Source organism: Trichosurus vulpecula, chromosome 9 (genome assembly GCF_011100635.1).
Source record: "Trichosurus vulpecula isolate mTriVul1 chromosome 9, mTriVul1.pri, whole genome shotgun sequence".
NCBI lineage: Eukaryota > Metazoa > Chordata > Mammalia > Diprotodontia > Phalangeridae > Trichosurus > Trichosurus vulpecula.
The window spans coordinates 145,589,327-145,613,822 of NC_050581.1; the positions used below are offsets into that span (position 1 = coordinate 145,589,327).

General features: G+C 50.6%; 1 protein-coding gene across 2 annotated transcripts; it reads left to right on the top strand.

Moving 5' to 3' along the window:
• The first annotated feature begins 1,507 nt into the window (after nt 1–1,507).
• On the top strand, nt 1,508–24,496 carry TPRA1 (transmembrane protein adipocyte associated 1). Of its 2 annotated transcripts, none has more exons than XM_036739122.1 (11): nt 1,508–1,663; nt 14,392–14,519; nt 15,249–15,381; nt 17,691–17,777; nt 18,262–18,334; nt 18,438–18,517; nt 20,357–20,467; nt 20,780–20,840; nt 21,308–21,410; nt 21,516–21,596; nt 22,228–24,496. In XM_036739122.1, exons 2-11 carry the CDS (start codon nt 14,410–14,412, stop codon nt 22,466–22,468), a joined length of 1,080 nt encoding a protein of 359 aa, XP_036595017.1. In that variant the 5' UTR covers nt 1,508–1,663; nt 14,392–14,409; the 3' UTR covers nt 22,469–24,496. The 2 variants fall into 2 exon arrangements, with proteins under 2 accessions (XP_036595017.1, XP_036595018.1); XM_036739123.1 differs by lacking the exon at nt 1,508–1,663 and adding an exon at nt 5,181–5,280.

Genomic DNA, 24,496 nt, shown 5'->3' on the forward strand with positions numbered 1-24,496 from the left:
TTGCTTTTCCTCTCTGGGTCTCAGTTTACTCATCTGTAAGATATGGGGATTGGACAAAATTGTACCTTTTAGCCCTGACAGTATATGCTCTAAATCCTATACCTTCTTTTCTTCCATAGCACATTGTCCCCTATATGTCCTCGGAGGTTCCTTTCAACTCTAAAATCTAGTTATTCTTTGCTATAAAGGAAAGCAGAAGTGCTGTGGGTGTCCATAGGGAAGTTACAGGTTCTTGGAGATATACACTCTTAATTCTCACCGGACCAGATCTGTTAGAAGTGGTATAATGAAAATATTTAAAAAGCAGCTCTATTGGTGGCAGTGAAGAACTGGAAATTGAGGGGATGCCCAGCAGTTGGAGAATGGCTGAACAAGTCGTGGTATGTGATTGTAATGGAGCACTAGACATGATGAGTGGGAGTGGTTTCAGAAAAAAAAAAAAAACAAAAACCAAACAAACACGGCAAGACCTATATAAACTGATGCAAAGCGAAGGGAGAAGAGCGGGTAGGTCATTGTGTGCAGTGTCAGCCATGTCGTAAAGATGATCAGCTCCGAAAGATTTGGCTCCCAAGACAATTCCAAAGGGCTCACGATGATAAAGGCCATCCACCTCCAGACTGAGGTATAGTTTTCTCGCTTTCTTCATTTTATATTTTGCTCCTTTTTTTTTTTTCAATCTGGCCATTGTGGAAATATGTTTTACATAACTTCACATGTATGGCTTTCCTTCTCAATGAGTCGGAGAGGGGCTGGACGGCCTCCTAAATAACTATTTATTTAATATTTTAAAAAACTCTATAAAAAGATCAAACAAAAGAAGTGACGTCCTGTGGTGGAGGGGAAAGCATGCCACATCTGGACTCAAAGGACCTGGGTTCAAAATGCAGGTTGCACAAATTTCACTAGGTGTGTGACCTTTTAGCTAGTTAGAACCTGTCTGTGTCCTAGGTTCCTCTTCGGTGATATAAAAGGACTGGAGCCCTGAGGTCCCTTTTAGTCCTAACGGTCCGGACTGTCGCATGGCCCCGCTCCTCGGTGGATGGGTATGGCTGGGGGCTGCAGAAAAGGTACAAGGTTGGTCCAAAGACTGTCTCTTTAAGAGAAGAGACAGCACGTCCCGCCTCCTCCAGTTCTCTATTGGTTACTTCTGCTATTTACTTTCTCTTTTAAGAGGAGACCTCAGAGTGCTTCAGTCCTATTGGCTACTCCGTGATGGAGAGGCGGGGCTGGACACTGCACCCAGGGATGATAGATAAGTTCCTAGGCGCAGCTCTTTGGCTAGTTTGGGGTTTTTCCACCTCCACATCCTCTCCTCCCCGTCCCACCCCCCCAGCGGACTGCTTTTCGGCTAGTCTCCGTACTGGACGCCGGGAGTTCAGGCGAGGCCGAGCTGTCTCCTGCCCACTTCCCCAGACGGGGCCACGAGTTCCGCGTTTCGGTGCCCGCGAAGTGAGGCTCTTTGACGACGGACCCTGGCCGGCGCGGACCGGCCGTTCGTTTCCCCCACCCCCTCCCCCTCCTCTCCTAGGCGTCCTCGGGGTCGGAAGCGCCGGAGCAGGAAGATCCCGAGGCGGCCGGGCCTGCGAGGGCCGGGGAGGGGGGCGGCTGATGGGCCTCCCTGGAGCCGGGTGCTGAGCGGCTGCGGATCCGGGGAGTTCAGGTAAGGAGGCCCCCTGGGGCCGGCGCCCCCTCCCCCCGACCTGCCCCTTCCCCAACAATCGGGACCACAGCTGGAGTGGGGACCCACCGCCCCCCCGGTCACAGCTGGATATGGGGGGGGACGCTTGCCCCTTACCTGTCATAGCTCGAGAGGGAGGCCCTCCTGTCACATCTGGAGAGAGAGCCACCCCCGTCACATCTGGAGAGACAACGCCCCCCCCCCCCCATCTGGAGAGACAACCCCCTTCTTGTCACGCCTGGGGAGAGAGACACCCTCCTAGTCACATCTGGAGAGAGAGATAATCCCTCCTTGTCACATTTGGAGAGAGAGACAGTCCCCCCCTTGTCACATCTGGAGAGAGACAATCTCCCCCCTTGTCACATCTAGAGAGAGGCAATTCCCCCTTGTCACATCTGGAGAGAGAGACAATCCCCCTCCTTGTCACATCTGGAGAGAGAGACAATCCCCCTCCTTGTCACACCTGGAGAGAACCACAACCCCTACTTGTCACATCTGGAGAGAACTACCTCTTGCCACATCTAGAGAGAACCAATCCCTCCCTTATCACATCTGGAGAGAGCCAACCCCCGTCCCATCTGGAGAAAAAGCCACCCCCCCTTGTCACATCTAGAGAAAGCCAGCAAACTCCCCGCCCCCCCCCATCATATCTGCAGAGAGAGAGCCATCCCCTCTTTCTTGTTGTTACACCTGGAGTGAAAGCCATCCTTGTCACATCTGGAGAAAGAACCACTCTGCCTTGTCACACCTGGAGAAAGCACCACCACCACCTTGTCCCATCTGGAGAGAGCCAACCCCACCCTTGTCACATCTGGAGAGAGAGCCATCCCCTCTTCCCCCCCATCACAGCTGGATAGAGAACCATGGAGGGCAGCATGGTATGGTAGAAAGATCACTGGCTCTAAAGGCCCTAGGTTCAAATCCTGCCTCTCACACTACCTGGGTGACTGTGGGCAAGTTGTTTAGCCTCTGGTCAGTGAAATGAGGGAGTTGGTCAGCTGGCCACTCAAATTCCTTTTCGGTTTCCAATGTGTGATCCCGTGATCTCTGGTCTCATACTTCCTCCCTCCAGGTCACAGCTGCTTAGAGAATCATCTCTCTCTGAGCCCATTATAGCTGAATGGACAACAGCTCTGCACGTTCTCTCTTTACTGAACAGGAAACTGCCCCCTTCCCACCCACTTCCCCTATGGTTTGAAGTGAGGCAGCCCTGGCCACAGCACTAAAGTCCACATCTCTGTTAGCATGCCTGGACCTCATCCGCTGGAGAATAAACCCCTAAAATCATCAGCCTTTCTGCATATCACCGACTAAAGTCAGGAGGAAGAGTTAGAAAAATTCCATTCAGACTAATCACAATCTGCATAAGACACCTGGGAGTTAACCTGCTGAGACACTTAATATTTTTATAAATGCCTACCTTACATTCTTTACAGAAATCAAGGAAGACTTAGGGAATTGAAAAGAGATTCATTGTTCATGGCTAGGCCATGCTAATATAATAAAAATGAATGGGCTGACTAAACTTAAAAATTGAGTGTTACATCAACCACTAGCCAGGACTAGATAAAATAATACTAATTAATCTGGCAAAACAAAAGGCCAGGAACCTCAAGGAAGATCATGAAAGAGATGCAAGAGTGAAGGGAGCCTAACATTTTTACAGGATCTCAAATCATACTACTAAACCATAGTCATCAAAACAGTTTGGTATTGGTTTAAAAAAATAGAAAAGTAAATCAGTGGAAAAAGAAAGACCCAAAAGTAATTGAGCGCAGTAACCCAATGTTTTCTAAATACCTAACCTCAAGCTGCTGGAGACTGGTCCTTGTTTTACGGGAGCTGCTAGGAAAACAGGAGAGCAGCTTGGCAGAAGGTAGGGTTAGTTCTTATACCGTGTGTGTGTGTGTGTGTGTGTGTGTGTGTGTGTGTGTGTGTACATACAAACATATATGTACAATATACTATATATAGCGTATATGGATATGTATATGCTCACATAACATGTATGTCTATAATCAAATATATGTATGTATATTTGTCCATGTATATGCACTATATATATACCTATATGCCACAATCTCCAAAGGAACATATGACCTAAATATAAAAAGGTCCCATTATAAAAAAATTACAGGAAAATGAAGAAACCGTACACAGCTATGACTAGGGATAGAATTCTTAAACAAACGAAGGATAAAAGAGATAATAAAAGTCAATTAATAGACTTAAAAACTTATCAAAAAGATTTTGTATGAATGATATGGATAAACTAGAATCAGAAGAGATTTCCTGCTTTAAATAAAACATAGAAGTCTGATATTCAGATATAACTAATTAATACTAATATATGACTAACATATGACTAATAGATAAGTAGATAAAGAGCACAAAGAGTTTTGAAAAGAAGGAATGCAACTATCCATAACCACATGGAAAATTGCTGAAAGTCACTGAAAAAAAGAAGTCTGAGTCTTCACCTACCTCCTGTCAGGTTAGCAAAGATGGAAATAATCCATGTTGGGGGCTAGGAGAAGACTGGCCTATGAATATCCTATTAGTGGAGCTGTGGATTGGTCCAGTCTTTCTGAAGAATTAAATTTAGAATTACATGAGAAAAGTTGCCAAACTCTTCATCCCCTTTGACCCAGCAATTACGCTCTTGGGCATGTGCCCTGAGGAAGTCAAAGACAAAAAGGTCTTACAATTGCCAAAAATATTCAGAGTAGCTTTTTGTGGCTGCAAAAACGGGAGACCAAAGTGAGTACCCATTGATTAGGGAATACTTTTTACAAACTGCGGTAGCTGAAGGTAATGGAGGTCTGAGATTTTTCCAGGTCTGTTCCTCCTTAAGTCCGCTTGATCTTGGTCCCTCAGAGCCCTAGCACTTGAGACACCTCCGACCTGGATCTCCTCTCTAGCCACTTCATCCAGTCTGGCTGCCTTTCCCAGCTCTTCGGTTCTCGTAAGTGACGTTGCTGACTTTGGCAAGCAGCGTTCAGCCGTGGACCACATCTTGACTGTTTCACAGTTAATTGAAAGATGTACAGAATTTAAGATCCCATTGTGCTTATTCTTTATCGATTATGAAAGGCATTTGATTTGGTAGAACAAAACGCAGGCTCTTGTTACAATAATGTGTCTGTCTGCCAGCCATATGTCAAAATCTAAAGATTCCTCGGAAAACAGCAAAAGCGCTGTTTGAGACAGCCAGGTGGTACGGTGGATAGAGTGCTGGGCCTGGCGTCAGGAAGACTTGAGTTCGAATGTGGCCTCAGGTTCTTAGTAGCTGTGTGACCCCGGATAAGTCACTTAACCTCTGCCTCTTTTCATCTGTAAAAGTGGAGGTAACAGTAGCACTTACCTCCCAGGATTGTTGTGAAAATCTAATGGGATAATGTTCGTAAAATGTTTAACAGTGCTTGGCATGTAGCAGGTGCTTAATCAATCCTTGTTTCTGCCTTGCTTTTCTTCCTACTCAATGACCCTCTGATCACAAACATTAGGTGAAGCATAAAACAGAGAGGTGTGCGCTTGCCAAAGGCATATGCCGGAGATCCAGTGAGAGGCTCAGGTCAAAGAGGAAATCTCAGAGAAAGGTGAGCCCTCTGGATTCTTCTTTTGCTGACGACATTTTGCTCATGGCATCAAGCCCTAGAACATTGTAGAGACTCAGGAAGACATCCACAATTAACTGAAGAGTTTGGTGCTAACTATCCACACACGAAAGATAAGTGGGTGAAGAATCTTTTTTGCCCAGGTTTCAGTATGCATTTGAACGGACCCCCAGAGGGCTCGTCCATCAGCGTGGTTACTTAGGACAGACGGTACAGATGGACAGTGAATTGGACCCACATGGAACTGGAAGCAGGAAGACACTGGGCTGGATGGCTTTCAGAAAATTGCAGAGCTCTTTTACTGACTCCAAGCCTCCCATGGAAGTAAAGGCCCATCTTTTTAATGCTACTATTCAGCCATCGATGCTATGTGGCCTGGAGACATTTGGAGAATTAAAATGAGTCTGTCACAGAGGGCCTTAGCAGGATGGGACATGGAACCTTGAAGAAGAAGGAGAGCAGAAGATGTCATTGGGTAATCTGGTCCTGGGGCAAGGAGGTGAACAGCCAGAGCACTCCACTGGCAACTCTGAAACCAGGAGAAGTCCAGGGAGGCCCCAGCACGGGAGGTGGACTCCCTTCCCCCGTGGCAAACTCCAGGGCATGCGCCTGTGGTCGTGAGGATGGCCAAGCGTGGGGGAGCTATGAATTGTGTGATAGAAGAGAGACCCCAGACTTGCTTCAGTTGTTTGGCATTTGCCGTTTCTAGTGCCCTCAGATTCTTTTCTCCGACGCGGTATTCGCAATATGCAGCCACAAGTTTGCCCTCTTTCCTTGTTCTTCATCCATATTTTCTGTTGTGTTTTTCACTATTCCTGCTTCTTTCCTTCTGTATTTTGAAGTCGCAGAGTATCCAAGACTGTGTTGATTTAATTTGTAGGGTTTCTGCTTCTCTGCCCTTTGTTGGTCTAAATGCTGCAGTTATTCTTCCAGTCACATTTTCATAGATATTAACACGAGCTGCTTTGAGGTTGTATGATGTGGTGTTTATTGCCTTTCCAAGGAGACCTTGGGCACCACCCTGCTACTTAGCCACAGCTCCCTTCTCTTCTCTGCTCCCATGGTTTTTCTTTATTATGAATTTAGCAGTCTTCCACAAAAGAGAGGATTAATTGGGTATGAATCCACAAGCTTATGTATAGTTCTCTTCAAGCATATGGTACATTTAACAAGATAGTCACAAAATAGCTCTGTATCCCCTTCTGACACATTCTCCTCCCCCATCCCACCCTCCCAGTGGAGTAAAGCCAAACAGATCAAGACGTATTACTCATGTCTGAAAATGTATGTCTTGTTCCACACTCACCTTTCTTCGCTGGTTTCATTTATGGTGAGAATGCCGGTGATGAAGACACTTTTCCTCTAATGGTGTGTCCACTCCTTGGTGAAGTACTCACAGCTAGAGTATCACTGGTTAAGGTAGTCTTCCTAGATGGTCTTATGATTGGGGAACCCTTAGCACCCTCTGTCCCCTTCTCCACCACTCTGTCACGTCCTTGCATGGGCCGAGTTGTTTGGTGGTGGTTTCATGAGTTGTTGCCGTGGCCAAAGAATGCATCACCAAGGGGCCACCTCCTTTGAACTGATGGGCCTTCTTTCCTTTGGCTGTCACTGGCCCTGACACCTTTCCAGGGACGGACAACTTGCCCTTGGCCGCCTTGGAGGAACCAGGGTTACTTCTGTGCCTCAGCGAAGCATTGGAGTAGGACTTGGTGAAGGTCAAAAATCTAAAGATGTTCATTTTCAAAAATATGGGCCTGTGATTTCCTTGGTTTGCAGACTTCCCAGTGCAGAAATGTCTTCTACCCTCCCCATCCTCATCTTAGAGTTGAAGGTAATAGAAAGAAAAAAGAGAGAGAATGCCAGCCTGGGCAAAATGGAGGGATGGATGGGGTCCTCCTGAAGCCTGATCAGAGAGAGATTTACAGAGGGACAGGGCTGCGTGTGCCGATCCCAGAGGAGTGTTTTTATGTGTTTGTTTGTTTGTTTTAGGCAAACTAGAAGATACATTCATTTGTAGTGTAGGAAGCAAACCTGGAGTCAACCACTGTATCATCCAAGAATCAAAAAAGGCTCAAAGAATGAGCCTCCAGGGAGAGGTGGCAAGTGGCCTATTATGTCCAGTGGGAACAGCAGCTTGGGAGAGCATTAACACAACTGGATGGGGAGTCAGAAGATGCGAGTTTGAGTCCTGCCTCTTCTGGGTAGTCCCCTTCTTTGGGTCTTCATTTTCCCATGTATAAAGTCAGGGTTTTGGCCTAGATCAGGCATTCTCAACCTTTCTGTATTACTGACCCCTTGGCCAGCAGTCCAGTGGGGTCTTTGGACCTCTTCTCAGAATCCAGCTTTTAAATGAAATACAGTAGACTAACTACAAAGAAACCGTTTATATTGAAATTCAGTTGCCAAAATATTTTTTAAAAAGATATATAGACCAAAACCAATTTTACAGACCACAGGTGAAGAAGCCCTGGCCTGTATATATTATCTCTATGTGCTTCCTTTCAAGTATTAAAGGATCTTGGATGCAGCAAACATCCTTCACCTCCTCGGATGACAAAGCAGAGGGCACCTGTAGGCCTGGGCCTGGGCCAAGATGACCCAGCTTGTGCTCTCAAAATCTGATTCTCCTGACTCTCTAGCCCGGTCCAGCATTCTCTGTTCCCTTAGAGCGTAAGGAACCTGTTGCTGCCAGCTGGGATGGGGGTCAGACTGACCTTTAGAATCAGGGAGGTTGGTTTTTGTGGCTGCCAGGCGAGTGTGTCTGTCCTTAGCTGTTCTAGGAGACTGGGCCATCTGCTGGGCTCGCAGAGCCAGTTTTGGAGTGGAATTACATGGCTTTCTGTAATTCAAGACGGGGGGTTGGCTCCTTCTCTCTTAGCCATTGTGGTAGTGACGGAGGAGCCCCTCTGTTGTAGCTGTGGAAGTGGGGAGGTGGCTCTGTTCTGGCTGTAGTGATCGAGAGGGCCTGACTGCTTTGGTAGGCCAGTACCAGGGCCTATGTTCCCTTACCCAGGAGGTATTCAATTCACAGGTTTGTTCTCACACAGAAGCTCAGTTAATAAGTCTGCATTTCTGTCCCTCTCCTGAATAGATTTAGCATATTCTCTTTTCACTCTCCTTTCCTGAAGTTGGCCTTCAGTGCTTTGGGAGAGTGGGGGTGGATTTTAGAGGAAGACCCAGCAGGAGACATCCCATTATAGCTATGGGCCCAGACATTGCAGGTGCTGAGAAGCAGGGATGAGGGATGTGGATACTGCCCAGTATCATTGGCGTTAGCCTACATGTTCTCCTCTGCCCTGCCAGCCTGGTGCCTGGGGCCCAAAGGAATGTCTTGAGTGGTGCTCCTGGAAGTCACCAGGCCGGTAGAGCAGGTAACCAAGCCTTAGCTACTTTGGACTGATCTGTTCTCCCATTCCTGGGCCACTTCCTGTTCCTCTGGTCCAGGTGGGACATGTGCCCTATGGCACTCGGGAGGCTGAGGGGAGACCCTCCTTGTTTCCAAGGCTTTGAGGAGAGGCTAAGCAGTGAAAGGGCTCCCAAGGTTCACTCTGGCCTCCCAGGGGCTGGCTGGGGGCAAGAGGACGATTTGTGCCCCTTTGCTCATTTCCATGCTGCCCAATTTGAGGTTTGAAGGCCTCTTACATTTTGTTCTTTCTTCTTGGAGCCCTGAGTCAGGGAGGGCTATAATAAAGAAGAACCCCTGCCACATGGCTTGAGAGCCTCCAAATACTGCCAAATCCATTGACTTAATTCTGTCCTCAAAACAGTTAAGATCCCTGTTTCACAGATGTGGAAACTGAGGCACAGAGAGACAGAAGTGCTTAGAGCTTCCAGGCACCATGCCACTCCTCTTTCCACTGTAGTCATAATAACAGCTAACATTTCTGTAATATATTAAATCCTGCAAGGGGCTGAACAACACACATTGTCTCATTTGACCCTTTGAGGTGGTGCTGTCAATGTCCCATTATACAGATAAAGATACGGAAGCCCAGTGAGGTTAAGTGATTAGCCCAGTTAATAAGTCTCTGAGGCAGTGTTTGAACTCTGATCTCCCTGATTCCCAAGTCTGCTCCTGCCATGGGCCTCCTGGGGGCTGTTGGCTAGGTGGAAAATGGAACCTGAGGCAGGGGTGGGGGGTGGGGAGGTTGATGATGGTAGAGGTTTGACTCTTGGTCATTATTTTCTGGGGATCAGTGCCTGAGTCTTTCCCACAGGGCATGCAGGGAAGATGGCACTGGAAGTCCTAATTAGGTGTGCATGGTGACTGGTACACCCTGAGCCAGTTCATTTCTGAGCTTTTATGGGCTTGGCTGGGCAGACCTGGGTTTGGACAGCTCTTCACCTACACAGTATTCCCATGTTAGATGGGAGAGGGGAAACTGAGGCCGGGGAGGCCAGTGAGAAGCCAGGACAAGCTCCAGGGTCATCCCTGTTCTTCTTGCCTCCCTAGATTTAGTCCTGCCCTTCCCCATCCCCCTGTTGCTTCCTATTTACTATGGAGAAATTTTGTGTTTGCCTACATGTGTACATGCCATTACCCCTCCCCTTGGATGTGAGTTCTTTGAAGTCTGGACTGTGAATTCTGCATAGTAGGTGCCTAATATTTAAATGCTTGTTGAATAAATCCTGCCCCAGCTGCTTATTATCAGTGTGACCTTGGGCACTCTAGGCCTCAGCTGGTCATCTGTAAGATGAAGGGCTTGGACCGGAGAGATAAACGGCATTCCAGGTCCCTGCTGCCTTTGAAAGGCCACTTGGAATACCCTGGCCCTTGGTGCCCACCAAGGAGTGATGGAAGATTTACCCTTTTCCACCTAGCCAACGGCTCCAGCCCACAGGATGCTTATGGCAGGAGCAGACTTGGGAGTCAGGGAGATCACAGTTCTAACACCGCCTCAGAGACTTACTAGCTGGGCTAATCACTTAACCTCGATGGGCTTCCTCCTAGCTTTACACTGGCTTATCTTCTGTGCCTCAGTCCCCTTTCTCCCTCCCCAGTGTGGAAGTGGGTATTACAGCCATCAGACCTTGCAGACAGTGCCTAAGGTGGAGCCCAGCCCTCGGACCTTGGGATCAGGGTTTCCTAGACCTGATAAAAACCTTCCTCCTCTCCACTTCCCCTTTGGTTCCCCACAGCCTGGTGTCTTAAACAGGCCTATGGGGGTTAGGTGACTTGGCCAAGGTCACTTGAGTAGTAGAGAGCTGTACAATTCAAAAGCTGCAGAATTCAGCTTGGGTAGATGTTTTTCCCCTTGAGCTGATATCGGTACTTGAATCCTTTGAGCGTCTGTAACCTGGCCAATGTTCCATTTAGTGATGGGGACTGTAACACTTCCACATCTTAGCAGGCAGTGTTCAGGGGGTGGTGTGGCTGAAAAATTAATTACCTGGTCCCTCACACTCTAATTTAGCTAGAATAATTATGATAGCTAGCATTTATAGAGTGCTTTCAGGTTGGCAAAGCACTTCATAAATACATTTCGTTCTCGCAAAGGCCCTGGGAGGAGGTAGGTGCTATCATTATGCCTGGGGAAGCAGAGATCAGTAGTGGTGATGACTTCCCCACGGTCACACAGCCAGTTAGTGTCTGAGGCTGGATTTGAATTCAGGTCTTCCTGACTACAGGTCTGGTACTCCACCCCCTGGGCCACCTAGCTGCCTCATGGTCCTAAGGCCCAGTACACAGTCTCTGTCCCAGGGGCCCATGTTTTCTAGTTTGTCCTCCATGGTCATCCAGAACCCAGGGTTGCCTCCATACAGTAATGAGAGATATAAGGAGGGGACCTTGGTGAGAAGAATAATCGTTCCCCTGAGTTCACCAGACCCTGTGAGGTTGGTGGTACAAAGATTCTTATCCCCATTTTACAGACGACATTGATGGGCCACAGGGGAGGCAGTGAGTGGTATGGCCAAGAGAGAGCAGCTGCCAGTGGGGATTCCAGAGTGCCAAGGAGGGAGAAACAGCCGACTCACTGGCTTGGAGAATTCAGGCTCAGAACCTCAGTCTTTATTAAGCAGACCAAATACAGACTGCTAGCATTGTTCCCTTTTAATGAGAGAACCCAGGGAGTGGTCTGGGAATCTAGCAGGAGCCTGACCAACCATTTCACTCACAGTGTAAGATGAAATACAGATTCTCCAGCCTGGCCTGTCAAAGCCTTCATGGTCTGGCTTCAGCTGCCTAGACATAGAGGACATCACTTCCCTTCCACAGAGTTCGTCCTGTCCCTCTGACCTCCATCTCCCACCTCCCTCCCTTTGCCACATACCTGGATGCACTCCCTCCTCACCTCCAAACAGTCCTTCCCTCCCTTCTAGGCCTTTCCTGTGCCCCTTGGTTCCCCGAGCTCTTTCTCCCCCTTTATTGTTATGTACATACTTAGCTGTTTGCTAGTTGTGGGTCCCTCCCCTCTTCCCCTTCTTGACCCCCAGTAATGTAAGTTTCTTGAGGATGAGAACAGTTTTCCATTTGGTCTTTTATCCCTACCTCTTGTACCTAGTTGGCTCTTAATAAATGACTTAGATTAGAATTGAGGGGAAAGGAAGGGTCACAGAGGGGGGATCTGGGGACCTGGGACCAGCAGAGACCCCAGAAATCATTTTGGCTTCTGTGTATTTTGCTGATTAGAAAGTTGAGGCCCCAGGGGTTGGAGGCCTCCTCTGGGTGACCAGAGCCTGTGCTGTCCTGGTTGTCTGACTAAACCCAGGCTCGGTTTCCGAGGCTACACAGGGCTTCCAAGAGGAGTATTTGAAGATACTTCATCCTTACCCTGCCCTGTAGTTCATGAAAGAAACTTTTCAAATTCCTTCTGAGTCATGGGAGGCCTAGTGGTGTCCTGGCCACCTGGCTTGGGCTTCGGGAGATCCGTATTCTAATCCTGACTGATATGATTGTGTTATTTGACCATGGGTAGTAGGTCATGTCATTTCTGTGGGTCTCAGTTTTCCCATCTCTAAAATGAGGGTTTTGGACTAGATCAGCGGTGTTGAAACTGACCCTCACAGGCGCCACGGACACTCAGAGGACCACAGGTTCATGCTATCTATGTTTTATTGTATTTTTTATTTATCTTATTAGACATTTCCCAATGGCACTTTACTCTGATTGGACCAGGAGTTGTGCAGACTGCCAGTTTGGAATAGATGGTCTTGAAGTCCCTGCTAGCAGTTTTCTATGGCTCCAGAGGCCTCGTTTCCCCCTCCTTGAGTGCATGCTGGGGGCCTGGGGCCTTTCATTTTCTCGTCTCAGCTCTTTCCTGCAAAAATGATTTGACTTTGTTGGGCGTCTCTTTCTCTCTGCCCTTCCCCCACCTGAGTTTTATTCTTGGTACACATTGCCCTAGGATCCATTGGGGTGGTTTTTAATAATGTCTTATCTGCCAGGGGTTAATAATGACTTTGAAGTTTCAACTTTTCCACTTTTTCCCTCTTGAATGTTTGGGTCAGACCATATCCTTGTTCCTTGAAAGGTGTGACTACATGATGAATTTCTTTGGTTTCCCTTGCTAACCAGGTTAAATATAAGTTGTTAGCTGTTCCTGAGGGGCTGAAAACCAGATCCTTTTTCTCGGCATAAGAGTGCCACCTCAAGGCCACACAGGCTATTCCTAGTCAAGGTGGCATTCTCATGGAGGGAGAAGGGAGCACCCAGTGGATGTTTAATTTGAGGAAACTCGTAATAGGCAGATGAATGTGAACCAGGGGTCTGGGGCCGGCCAGGGCCTTCCCTGTAGTCTGTACTATACTAGGACAAGCTAAGCTGTCATGGGGGCCATTGTTTGCTTCTGACATGATGCAGAACAGCCAAGCTTTCCTCCCATGAGGCTGGTGGTGCTCCTGTTGGGGAGAGCCCCTGACTGGGCTGACTCCGGGCGTGCCCTCATGGGGGCCCTGCTGCCTTCCTGGGGGCCCTGCCGCCTTGGAGGGGCCCTGCCCTTGTGAGGGCCTTGTCCTCCTGGAGGCCCAGCTGCTTTGGGGGGGGCCTGTCCTTGTAGGGGTCCTGCCCTCATGGGGTCCCTGCCACCTTGGGTGGTGCTCTGCCTTCTTGGGGGCCCTGCCGCCTTGGAGGGGCCCTACCTTTGTGGGGGCCTTGCCCTCCTGGGGGCCCTGCCGCTTTGGGGGGCTCTGCCCTTGTGGGGGTTCTGTTCTTCTGCACTTGGACTCCTCCATTTCCTCTCCTTCCCCTTCTGCTCTTTGGAAGCCATTCTCTTGAAGGTCACCAGTCACATCCTAGCGGTCAGACCAGTGGCCATCATTCTCTCCCTGTGCCCCTTGCCCTCTCTGTGGCTTGTGGCACTGTTGGCGTGAAGCTCATTCTTCCTCTGGTTTCCAGCCCACTTTACTGTCTTGAGTCCAGTCCCTCCCGTCTCTTCCCTCTCCTCTTAATACTAGTAATAACGAGCACTTCACAAATATCTCGTTTTGTCCTCACGACAATGCAGGAGGGTAGGTGCTGTTATTATCCCCATTTTAGGCAGACAGGTTAAGTGACTTGCCCAGGGTCACACAGCGAGGAAGTGTCTGAGGTTAGAGTTGAACTTGAGCCCGCCCTCCTCATTCCTGTCCCCTTGTCTTTGCTCCCTCCATTCTTTCAGGCCCCATCATTGCCTGATGTCTTTCATTCTCAGTCTCTGCTTTTGCAGTCCCGGCCAGCATTTCCCCCTCTTCAGTCAGGGTCATGTGACTTAGACCTGAAAGGAGCTTTTGAGGCTACTCCGACAACCTCATCAAAGAAGAGAAGTGAGCCCCACCCCTGGGGGAAGGGACTTGCCCAAGGCCTCATAGGTGGCAGAGTTAGGACTTGAACTCAGACCCTGTGACTTCAAGTCCAGAGCTCTTTCTGCCACACTGTTGCCTCCTCAGCATCACCGGCCTTTTCCCACCTCAGCGTTGGGCTCTTCCAGATCAGCCTCCTACCTAAGGCAGAAAGGAGCATTGGTTCCCTCTTGGAGTCCCCGAGTGGGCCCGGCATGATTCAGTGCAGTAACAAACTGCGGGAAGGCCCGCCCTTCAGTGTGTGTGTGTGTCGGATGAAGCTTTCGTCCCCCATTTCTGCTGCTAATCTCTCCCCTCTTGGTCCGTCCTCAGGGCTAGAGGCAAGGCAAGATGGTGGACCGGGACAGTAGCAATGCCACGTTAGCGCCACCCTTGCCGCCCAACATCACCGTCCCGCACCGATGCTTGCTTCTGCTCTATGAGGACATTGGCACTTCCCGGTGAGTAGAGTGGGCAGAGGTGGGGAAGGGGGGGTCTCTGTGCCACTGGAGATAGCCTGTGTAGCACTGCCCCTGGGGTCATGTGGGCTTGTGGGTAGTAGCAAGGGCCAGGCTTGTCCACTGTCCACCCCCTTCCCGGAGCCGACGCAGTTGTTCAGACTGAGACAGACCTCACCAGAAGGGGGCTACACCTCTTATGCCTCTGTTCCTGGAGGTCTGGGGTTGGAGGAGGCCAAGGCTCAGCTTTATTTAGAGGATCTTGGTAGAGGTATAGAGAGAGAATGGGCTTTGATGCATGTGTGTGTAGGGAGGGGAGGAGCAGGCTTAAGTCTGTATGTTTATGTATGTGTGTGCAGCTGGGCCTGTGTCTTTGCTGAGCTGGATCAAGGGAGCTCTGAATGTGTGTTGGGGAGTCCACACCTATGCTGGTGTGTGGCCTGCATCAAAAGAGAGCCGAGGCTGGGATCTGCAAGGGGCAGGGAAGAGGCAGCTGGGCCCTGAGGCCTGGGTGTGAAGTGGGCAGGGAAGGGGCAGCTTGGCCCTGAGGCCTGGGTGTGCAACGGGCAGGGATGGGGCAGCTTGGCCCTGAGGCCTGGGTGTGCAACGGGCAGGGATGGGGCAGCTGGGCCCCAAGGCCTGGGTCTGTCTGTGTTATGGTGGTGGGAGGTGAGAGTTGGGGGGGGGGAGGTAGACCGGGCCTCCCTAACTGAGTCTTGGCCTGTGGCTCAGGGTTCGGTACTGGGACCTGGTGCTGCTAATCCCCAATGTGCTGTTCTTCACTTTCCTGCTCTGGAAGCTGCCATCAGCTCGGGCCAAGATACGCATCACCTCCAGCCCCATCTTTACCACTTTCTACATCCTGGTGAGTCCTGGGATGCTCCTCCCACCCCGGAAGGGCCCTCTGGCCCACCCAGACCAGGTGTCTCATTTTATAGTAGCAGAAATTGAGAAGCAGAAAGGTCTAGCTTCACCTGCCCATCCCAGGAGATTCCCTTTGTTCAGACCCTTCTCCGGATCTCTCCCCTTTAGGATCAAAGGAGATAATGTTCATACAACATGTAGCACAGTGCCTGGTACATAGTAGGCACTTAATAAATGCTTATTCCCTCTCCACTGTCCCTGAACCACGCTTGTTTGTTTGGTCTGGGCAGTTTCACAACTGCCCTGAGGGCCCCACTAAACCTTGGAAGTGAGAGTCCTCTCCATTCGGTGTCGCTTCCTCTGGGACCCAAATGCCTGCAGGGTGCTCCCACCAAACACCCCTTCTTGCCCTACTGTTGTATTTTAGACTAGAGAGATGAAGGGTGGAGGGGCGGCCCAGGGCCTGTAGTTAGACTCTTGGTAGGGGCCAAGGCTGTGTAGTCTGAGATCTCTTAACCGCTCTAACGGCATTCTTCTGGAGGTTTGGTGCCAAGAGGAAGAATTATACAGGTCTTCCTGATTCTGTGCATTACCTCTGACTGCCTCACTGGGCACTATATGGCCTGGCTGGGTCCGGACGGCTTTATGAGTTCTTAAAAAGTCGGTCTAACCAGGCTTGCAGACCAATACCAAGTTGTTCGCCTCCTTGGCAGCAATGGTGCCGTCGCTGGTGGTGATTCCTATTTCTCCAGTACATCAAGGTTTCCAAAGTGCTTTCCTCACAACAACCTGAGGATGATGGGGCAGGTTGTAGTCTTCCCATTTTCCAGCTAAGAAAACCAAGGTTCAGAGGGGTAACGTGACTTGCTCCTCATATTCATAATGAACGTCATACTTCCCCATAAGCTTCTTCGGGGTCAGGACTACGTCATTTTTCATCTTCCTGTCTCCAGTGCAGCACATTGTAGGCACCCAATAAATTATCATGAATTATCTTGAACTTCGTAGCAAGCCCATGAGGTACAAAGGACAGGGGCTATTTCCTCATTTTGTAGGTGAGGAGGCAGATCTGGAGAGAGGAAATGACTTACCCAAGGTCATGTAGTAAGAGTGGTTGAGATGGGATTGGACAGGACCCCAAACTCCCTGATGCCTAGCCAGTGCTCTCTCCACTTCACCCAGCCATCTCACAACATGGTTGCGTGTGTGTGTGTGTGTATACCATGTGCGTGTGTCTTACATGTGTATATGCATGCTTGTGTATGTGTGTCAGCGCCCCGTGGGAGGGCAGAGGGAAAATCTGCTTTGTGTCCACCCTCCCCTGCCCTGCCCCGCACTCAGCAGGGCATAGAGTGAGTGACTCCTGCACCTCCAGACCCCGGCTGTCCTCGGGATTCCCAGCGCAGCAGCTCATTTTCTGCCACGCCCTGTCCCCGACTTGACTAGTGTCAAATGAGTGCCTTTGAGAGCGCTTTACACAGCCGTCTGCATCAGCGAATGGGGGCTGCTAGTGGCCGCATCCCCAGAAACAGCGGAGGAGTCCTTGTTCCTGGGCTGGCTTCTGGGCTCTTCCATCTTTAGGCTGTAGAGTCATGAGTTGAGATCCCGAAGGGACTTTGGAGGCCATCTGGTTCAGCTCTCTCATTTTACATATGTGGAGACTGAGGCCCAGAGAGGTAAAGTGCCTTTTCACAAGTCACACAGGTGGAAGAGTCAGGATTTGCACCCAGACCCTCTGACGCTCTTTGCCTTGTGCCATGTGGCCTGCCTTTTCCCTTCTTGTGGCAGATCTGGTGAAACCTTGCTCCCTGATGGATTGTGCCTTTGTTAGGGCTTTTATCTCTACCAAATCATAACTTACCTTTGAGCAGCCCCTTCGAAATCACCCCACCACAATGCCTTTCTGGACTGGCCCCCATAGCTCCATTCAGCCCCACGCGTTTCGGGTGGCCGTCCTCCTGGACGAGCTTGTCTGCCTTGAATGGCTCAAGCGCTCCAGCCTGCTCGCTTGACTCCTCGGGGGTACGGCTGGTTTTACTTTCCTCCAGTTCCTAGGCTGAGCAGTAGTGGGGTATGGGGCAGGGGGCACAGGGGAAGGGTAGAGTGGGCAATGGAGGGAGAGAGAAAGTCGCAGGTGTGGCGCAGTTCTGGGCTGCCACCAATGCTTGCCATGTGCTTCTCCCTCAGGAAGAGTCTGGTGGTTCAAACTCTTCCTCTGCAGGTTGCCAGGCTGGCTCCTGGAGGCTTCAGCCGGATGAAGCCTAGAAGGAGTGGTGCCCTAAGCCCTAATCATGGTAACCTTCCCAACAGGTGTTTGTGGTGGCCCTGGTGGGCATAGCTCGGGCTGTGGTCTCCATGACAGTCAGTACCTCGGATGCAGCCACGGTGGCCGATAAGGTGAGTCTGGGCATGGAAAGAGAACCCTCACCTGTCTGGGCCTTCCTACTGGTGTGGAGGAGTGGAGCTGTTAAGGTAGGAGTGTGTGTGTGTGTGTGTGTGTGTGTGTGTGTGAGTGTGTGTGTGTGTGTGTGAGTGTGTGTGTGTGTGTGTGTGAGTGTGTGTGTGTGTGTGTGTGAGTGTGTGTGTGTGTATGTGTGTGTGTGAGTGTGTGAGTGTGTGTGCGTGTGTGCGTGTGCGTGTGTGTGTGTGTGTGGTGTGTGTGTGAGTGTGTGTGTGTGTGTGTGTGTGTGTGTGTGTGTGTGTGTGTGTGGTGAGGGAAGAGAAGTAGGGACTAGGCGGTGTGGGGGAAGGGAGGGAAGAGGAAATTTGGATGTGTCTGGCATTGGGACAAGAGGGCATGGAGTGGTAGAGGATTAAGTCCCCGGGGCCTGATTATTTCCTCCTTTGTTTTCTCTTTCCTTTGACTTTCTGTGTTTTTCAGATTCTGTGGGAAATCACTCGCTTCTTCCTTCTGGCTATTGAATTGAGTGTGATCATTCTGGGCCTTGCCTTCGGTATGGACTGAGCTGAGACACTGGGCAGTGTTCTGGGGGGAGGGCTGGGGGTCACAAGGCTCCCTACGGGTGACCCTAACTGGCCACTTGGGTCGTCTTCCAGGTCATCTGGAGAGTAAGTCCAGCATCAAACGAGTCTTGGCCATCACCACAGTTCTGTCCCTGGCCTACTCAGCCACTCAGGTACCGGGGAGAGTGGGCCCCGCGTGGGGAGGGCAGACGTAAGAAGAATGACATTGTTCAATGCGATAAACATGTATTAAATACAAAGCATTGTGGGTACAAGGATCAAAGTGAAATTGGCCCTGCCTTCGGGTAGGTTATATTCTACTGGGTTTGAGGACAAATACACACCGAGCAAATACAGTAAGTGGATGCAGAGTATATGCACAGTAATTTTGAGAGATAAAGAATGCTATCTGGGGGTATCAGGAAAGGCATCCTGTAGGAGGGAGCACCTGAACTGGGCTTTGAAGAAAGCTAAGGACGCTCTGATGCAGTGGTGAGAGAGGTGGTAGGAGATGGAGTGTCATATGTGTGTGTATGTATGTATGTGTATACACACACATAACATGTATGTATTATAGGGCTAGACACATGACACATGCATCTATACATGTGACATCTATATGTCTATACACACGACACACATGTCCATATATGCATAGGTGTATACACACATATGACACTTCATCTCCTCCTAGCAGGCTAGTTTGACTGGAGCTATAGCAGGGCTGCTCACTGGCTGCGGTTTTTAAAACTTACCCAATTATTAATTCCTATATTTAGAGACATGTATGGTTTTGCAGTTTAGATGGAAACACAAGCTTGACGTGAAATGTGCATGTTCTCTCACTTATCTGTACAGTGGCACCAAAAATAATGGAATTCTCTTAGGTGTAAAAAACAACATCTCAGACTTTTCACACTAAGTGTTTGTAGCCATAAAGGACAAAAATGTGTGTCTAGACTTTCAGGACAGATTGTGGTGTCTGACAGACTTTCTGTATCTTAGTCTTTTTTTCCTGTGTTACCCCATCTGTCCCCTTATTTCAAAAAGTAAGTGTAGAGGTGAGAGCCATTGATAAGAAAAAACCCCCACAGGACGTGAGACCTCAGCAATCAACTAGTCTAGCACCCTCCTTTTACAGAAGGAGAAACTGAGTCCCAGAGCAGGGGAAAGACTTATTGGAGGTCAGATGGAATAAATGAGTGGCAGACACCCGAGCTAAGGGCTCCTGATTCCTGTGTCCAGCACGAGGAAATGTCTGATGGGGAGAGGTGGAGAAGAATGCCCCCTGTAAATCCAGGACCAACTGTTCCAATCAAGGAATGAGGATTAGTAGGCAGTGAAGCTAGTTGGTAATATCCCAAGTGTTTGATGTGGGTGTCTTTCCCCCAGACTCTCCTTTGGACAATCACAGGCAGCCTGGGGCTCCGAAGAAGGGTCGGGTGGGAGACCATTTGCCTTAGTGGAAGGCAGTGCCTGCCTCTTGAGTGGGAGCCTAGTCTGTTCCTGGCATGACTGAATGCTTGGCTGTGCTGTGGCTGGAGAAGAAGGCAGGAGGGGAGCACTCAAAGGAGCGTACTCTGATTGGGGAGCCAAGACATACACACCCCACATACGTGTACACATGCACAGCAACTTGTGTACATTCATATACATGCATGTCCACATACAGACACACATTAACACATAAACACACAGGGCCAGTTCACGAGTGAGTCTGCCTCCTCTTTCACGGGAGGCATCTCCTCGGCCAGCCTCCCCAGGCCCTTCAGCCAGGCCTCATATCCAGTGAGATGTAAGAGCTTTGCCAGCCTCGAAGCACTATAGACATTGGAGTTGGGTGGATGAAAGGCCCTTCTCCCTCGTGGCTGCTCTCCTCCAGCTTGGACTGCAGTGGCCATCTGGCTTGGAGAGTCCACGGCCCAACTGCTGTGCCACATAGATTTGGCAGGAGAGCGAGAAAGGGAGGAGACCCAAGCAGGAAGTGAGCCCCCTCTGCTCTTGCCCCACAGGGAACCTTGGAGATCCTATACCCTGATTCCCACCTCTCCGCTGATGACTTCAATATCTATGGGCACGGTGGCCGCCAATTCTGGCTCGCCAGCTCCTGTTTCTTCTTCCTGGTAAGGGTGCCCTGTGAGGGCTGCGGGAGGCTCCTTTCTCATCTGCCACTTACTCTTTCTCTCCCTTTGCTCACAGAAATCTTGAGGTTTAGTTAATGCAAACATTAACCCTATTTTCTAGGTGAGGGGAACTGAGGCTCGTAGAAGTCAAGGGACTTACTCAGGGTCACATGGCTAGTTGGTGTTGGAGCTGGGATTGGAACCCATGTCTCTTCTGCCTCTAAGCCTGGGGCTCTCTCTACTACGTGGTGATGGCTCCTGTACTTCCCACGCTTTACAGCACCCAATCCTCACTTTGCTTTGTGTCCCCAGGTCTACTCACTCGTGGTTATCCTTCCCAAGACGCCTCTGAAAGATCGGATCTCACTGCCATGTGAGCAGGCAGGGAGGGGGTACTGCTGTGTTAGGAAGGGAAATGGAGGGTCATTGAGGCTGGGGCCTGTGGGAGGTTGGGCAAGGTGCATGAGGCCGGCATTATCTCACCTCCTTCTAGGAGGGGGAGGCTTCAAAGCATAGACTCAGTGGAACCCAGGAGGGAAGTTAAGCACCCCACCAGATGTGTAGGGTCACATCTGGATAGGATTTAGACTGTCTGTGGTCCAGTCCCTTCATGTAGATGAAGAAGCCAAAGCCTAGGGGGTCGGTTCATTTGCCCAGGGTCACCATAGGAATTCAGTGGCCAAGAGCCCAGCCTTCCCCTGAAGGCCTCAGCGCCACTCTCCCCGTACAGACCAGGACCCCATGAGTGGGGTTAAAGCTCTCCCCCAAGCCTTGGGTGGAGGGGTAGGGTGGGGTGGGGTGGGTCAGGCTTTTACTCTCCCCTGCTCTCCCTCCCTGCAGCCCGGAAGAGCTTCTATATTTATGCTGGGATCCTGGCCCTGCTGAACCTGGTCCAGGGCCTGGGCAGCGCCCTGCTCTGCGTGGACATTATCGAGGGCCTGTGGTAGGTAGGAGGCAGGGCAAGAGGCAGGGGCCTTTGGGGGAGGGGTGGAATGGGGACAGCTGAGGTCATGAGCCTCACGCCTGACCCCCGCCCCCAATCTCCCAGCTGTGTGGACGTGACCACCTTCCTCTACTTCAGCTTCTTTGCCCCCCTCATCTATGTGGCGTTCCTCAAGGGCTTCTTTGGGTAAGTGATCCCGCCTGGGAGAGGCTGGGGGATGTTCACGGAGAGGCTCCCCAAGCCCAGCAGCGCAAAGGCAGGGTCTTTATCCAGGGGATGTGGCTGCCACCCTGTGGCCACATGTGGGAAAAGCAGCTTCTTCATCTTGAGTAGTCAGGAAAGACTGGAGTAGGGGGTGAGTGAATGAGTGTGTGTATGTGTGTGCGTGTGTGCATGCACGTGCGTATCTCTGTGTGGGGTCTGTCTGTAGAGGGTGGTGTAGGCTCTCATGATGGCCACTTGGATGGGGGTCTCATGTTGTGGGGGGGATTTGATGAAGGTCAGTCCTTGGCTTTGGACAAATGCGGAGCATTGTGTCTGTGTCAGTCCAGTATGAACAGTTCCCTTCTTCCCTCCCGATTGGCCTTTCCCCTCCCACAACAAGCCCATCCTATTCCACATCAAGAGATCCTCCCGATCCCATGTGGAACACTCCCTGCCCTTTGTGGGGGTGTCTTATGCCCCTTCCCGTTCATTTTGGGGATTAAGTGAAAGAAGGCCCTAGCATTGGCAGATTCTGAGGGGGTGAGAGGAGGCCTGCCCAAGGGTTGTACCATTTTCTGTCTCCCACCAACAACAGTATTATGTCCTCCTTCAGGGCGGAGCCCAAAATTCTGTTCTCCTACAAATGCCAAGTGGATGAGGCAGAGGAGCCTGATATGCACCTGCCCCACCCGTATGCTGTGGCCCGCCGGGAGGGACTGGATGTACCTGTGGGCTCTTACTCCAACACTCAGATTGACACAGCCGCCTATTTGGACGATGTAGCTTCCATGCCTTGCCACGTGGGCAGCATCAACAGCACCGACAGTGAACGCTGGAAGGCCATCAACGCCTGAGCCCTCTCTCCCTGGGCCTCTGCCTTCCTTTGCCCCAGAAGGGGTTTGAGGTCCAGCAGGTCCAAGCTCCCTAGCTCCTTCCTCACCGAGACCAGCCCTAACCCCGGTCACAGGCATTGAGCCCCAGATCTGATTACCTGCTCCCTGTCTTAATCATTCTGGCTGGTGGGCACAACCACTTCCCAGGGATCCCCTGGGAGGGAAGGGGAGGCAAGGCAGAAAAATTCCCCAAAGGCAGGGATAATGCCACCTGACACAGGACATCTGCAGTGGGCCTAGCATCTCCATGCCAATCACATGGCATGGGAGTGTTTGGGAAGCCTTTGCTTAAAGGAGAGGAGATGAAGCTGAGTAGGGAAAGAGGTTAGGAGATTGGGAGAGGGCAAAAGTCAGGCGAAGGGTACAGGGGTCATGGATGGCAGAAGTCTAGGACAGAGCTGGCCAAAGTGAAGAGGAGAAAAAAGCCAAGTGGGAAGGAAGCCCATTGCCACTGGGGGCTTGGGCCTTCCGAGAATGGACAGAGGAGGAGGCCAGAGCCGGCTGGACTTGAGCCAACCTATTTGGGGCAGATCTCCCCATGCTGCTAAACACAGGGCCATTGGGTAGCTAAGACCTCCAGAAAGCTTTGCCTTTTCAGATCTGCAAACTAGGCAGAGCAGGCTCTATGTGGGGACTACAGGTGGCAGCTTTGTGATCAGTGGAAATAGTGGGCTGGGTCTTGAGGGATTTCTTCATCTCCTCTCTTCTCCTTCCTGATTGAGAGAAGAATCTAGCCAACTCCTGACTCAGACGAGTTAGTGGGAGTTGGTGTGTGCATGTGTGTGCTTGTGGTGAAGAACCTCTTTGGGCATGTGCCCTGACCTTCAAGGGCTATTGTACAGATCAGACAGATTTGGGCCTCCCCTTTTCCCTGCTCTAAGGGAGGGTATACAGTGTGCTTCCCACAGTGTTGATGGGGACCCTCGGGCCTTGGAAGATGGAAGAAGTGTTTGTTAGAGGAAACTTCTTGGGCCTGAGGGTGTAGAACCTGACTTGGTTAGAGCTGGGACTCTCATCTTGCCTGGGCATTGTGTTGAGGTCAGAGTGAGGAGGGCATGTGCCAGGCTGGAGACAGACTCAGAGCTTGCCCTGCTAGCTTGAATGGTTATTTCCAAATCTTTGTGGACCTATTAGGGCTGGCTCTGCTCCTCTGAAGGAGCAGTTCAGGAGGTATCTTTCCTACCTCTCCCCTCCTCCTCACCCCCATCTCTGGTTAAGAAACCTAAAGGCCCCTAGATCCTGCTGCTCTGTCTCTCCTCCCCAGTGCATAGAGATGGCAGGTCAGCCTCAGCCTGGGGGACCATCTACTCCCTAAAGAAGCTCCCAGCCACCACGGGCCCAATCCCCCCAGCCTCTTTCCCCCACTGTCTGCCGCAGCGTTCGGGCAGAAGGAGCTCTTGTATAGAACCGCTAAGTTGTGCATATCTTACTGTTCTTTGTTTTTAAAAGAAGAATTAAGAATAAGGGGGAAAACAGGCTTTGACTGGTGTGGCATTTTGTCAGTAATAACTCCTTGGTCAGGAATCTTGGTGCTGCCTGGCCTTGGGTGCTGGGAGGGCCTGGATGGGACAAGCCAGCTGTGCGGCCTCTGCTAGAAGGATAGCTGGCATTTGTAGAGCACTGTAAGGGCTGATCAGATCCCCACGACAACCTTACAGAAGAAGAAAGTGAAGCACCGAGCTTAAGCGTCTGGGGCAGGACTTCAGCTCCGGCCTTCCGTTTCCAGCGCTCCGTTCACATGCCACCTCTTGGACAGGAAGAGGACAGTTGTGGTTTGGGATGAGGGACTGCCTACCACTGCTGGGTGTATGCTTGGTGTCTCTGGTGGATCATGAAGAGACACTCCCCAGGCTTGGAGCTTGCCTTTTGTGATCTGGGCTTCAGGTACCTGGATGCAATGAGGGAGCTTGGCCATGACTCAGGGAGCCGAGAGGGAGGGGAAAGGGGGGCGGTGCCAATTGGTCTCCATAAACCAATAGATTGAAGGGT

Bases quoted from the DNA above. Each gene is read 5' to 3' on its own strand.
- TPRA1 (XM_036739122.1), top strand. From the start codon at position 14,410: ATGGTGGACCGGGACAGTAGCAATGCCACGTTAGCGCCACCCTTGCCG. The intron at 15,382-17,690 runs GTGAGTCCTGGG...CCTTCCCAACAG, and splicing joins TTACCACTTTCTACATCCTG to GTGTTTGTGGTGGCCCTGGT. The intron at 21,597-22,227 runs GTAAGTGATCCC...GTCCTCCTTCAG, and splicing joins TTCCTCAAGGGCTTCTTTGG to GGCGGAGCCCAAAATTCTGT.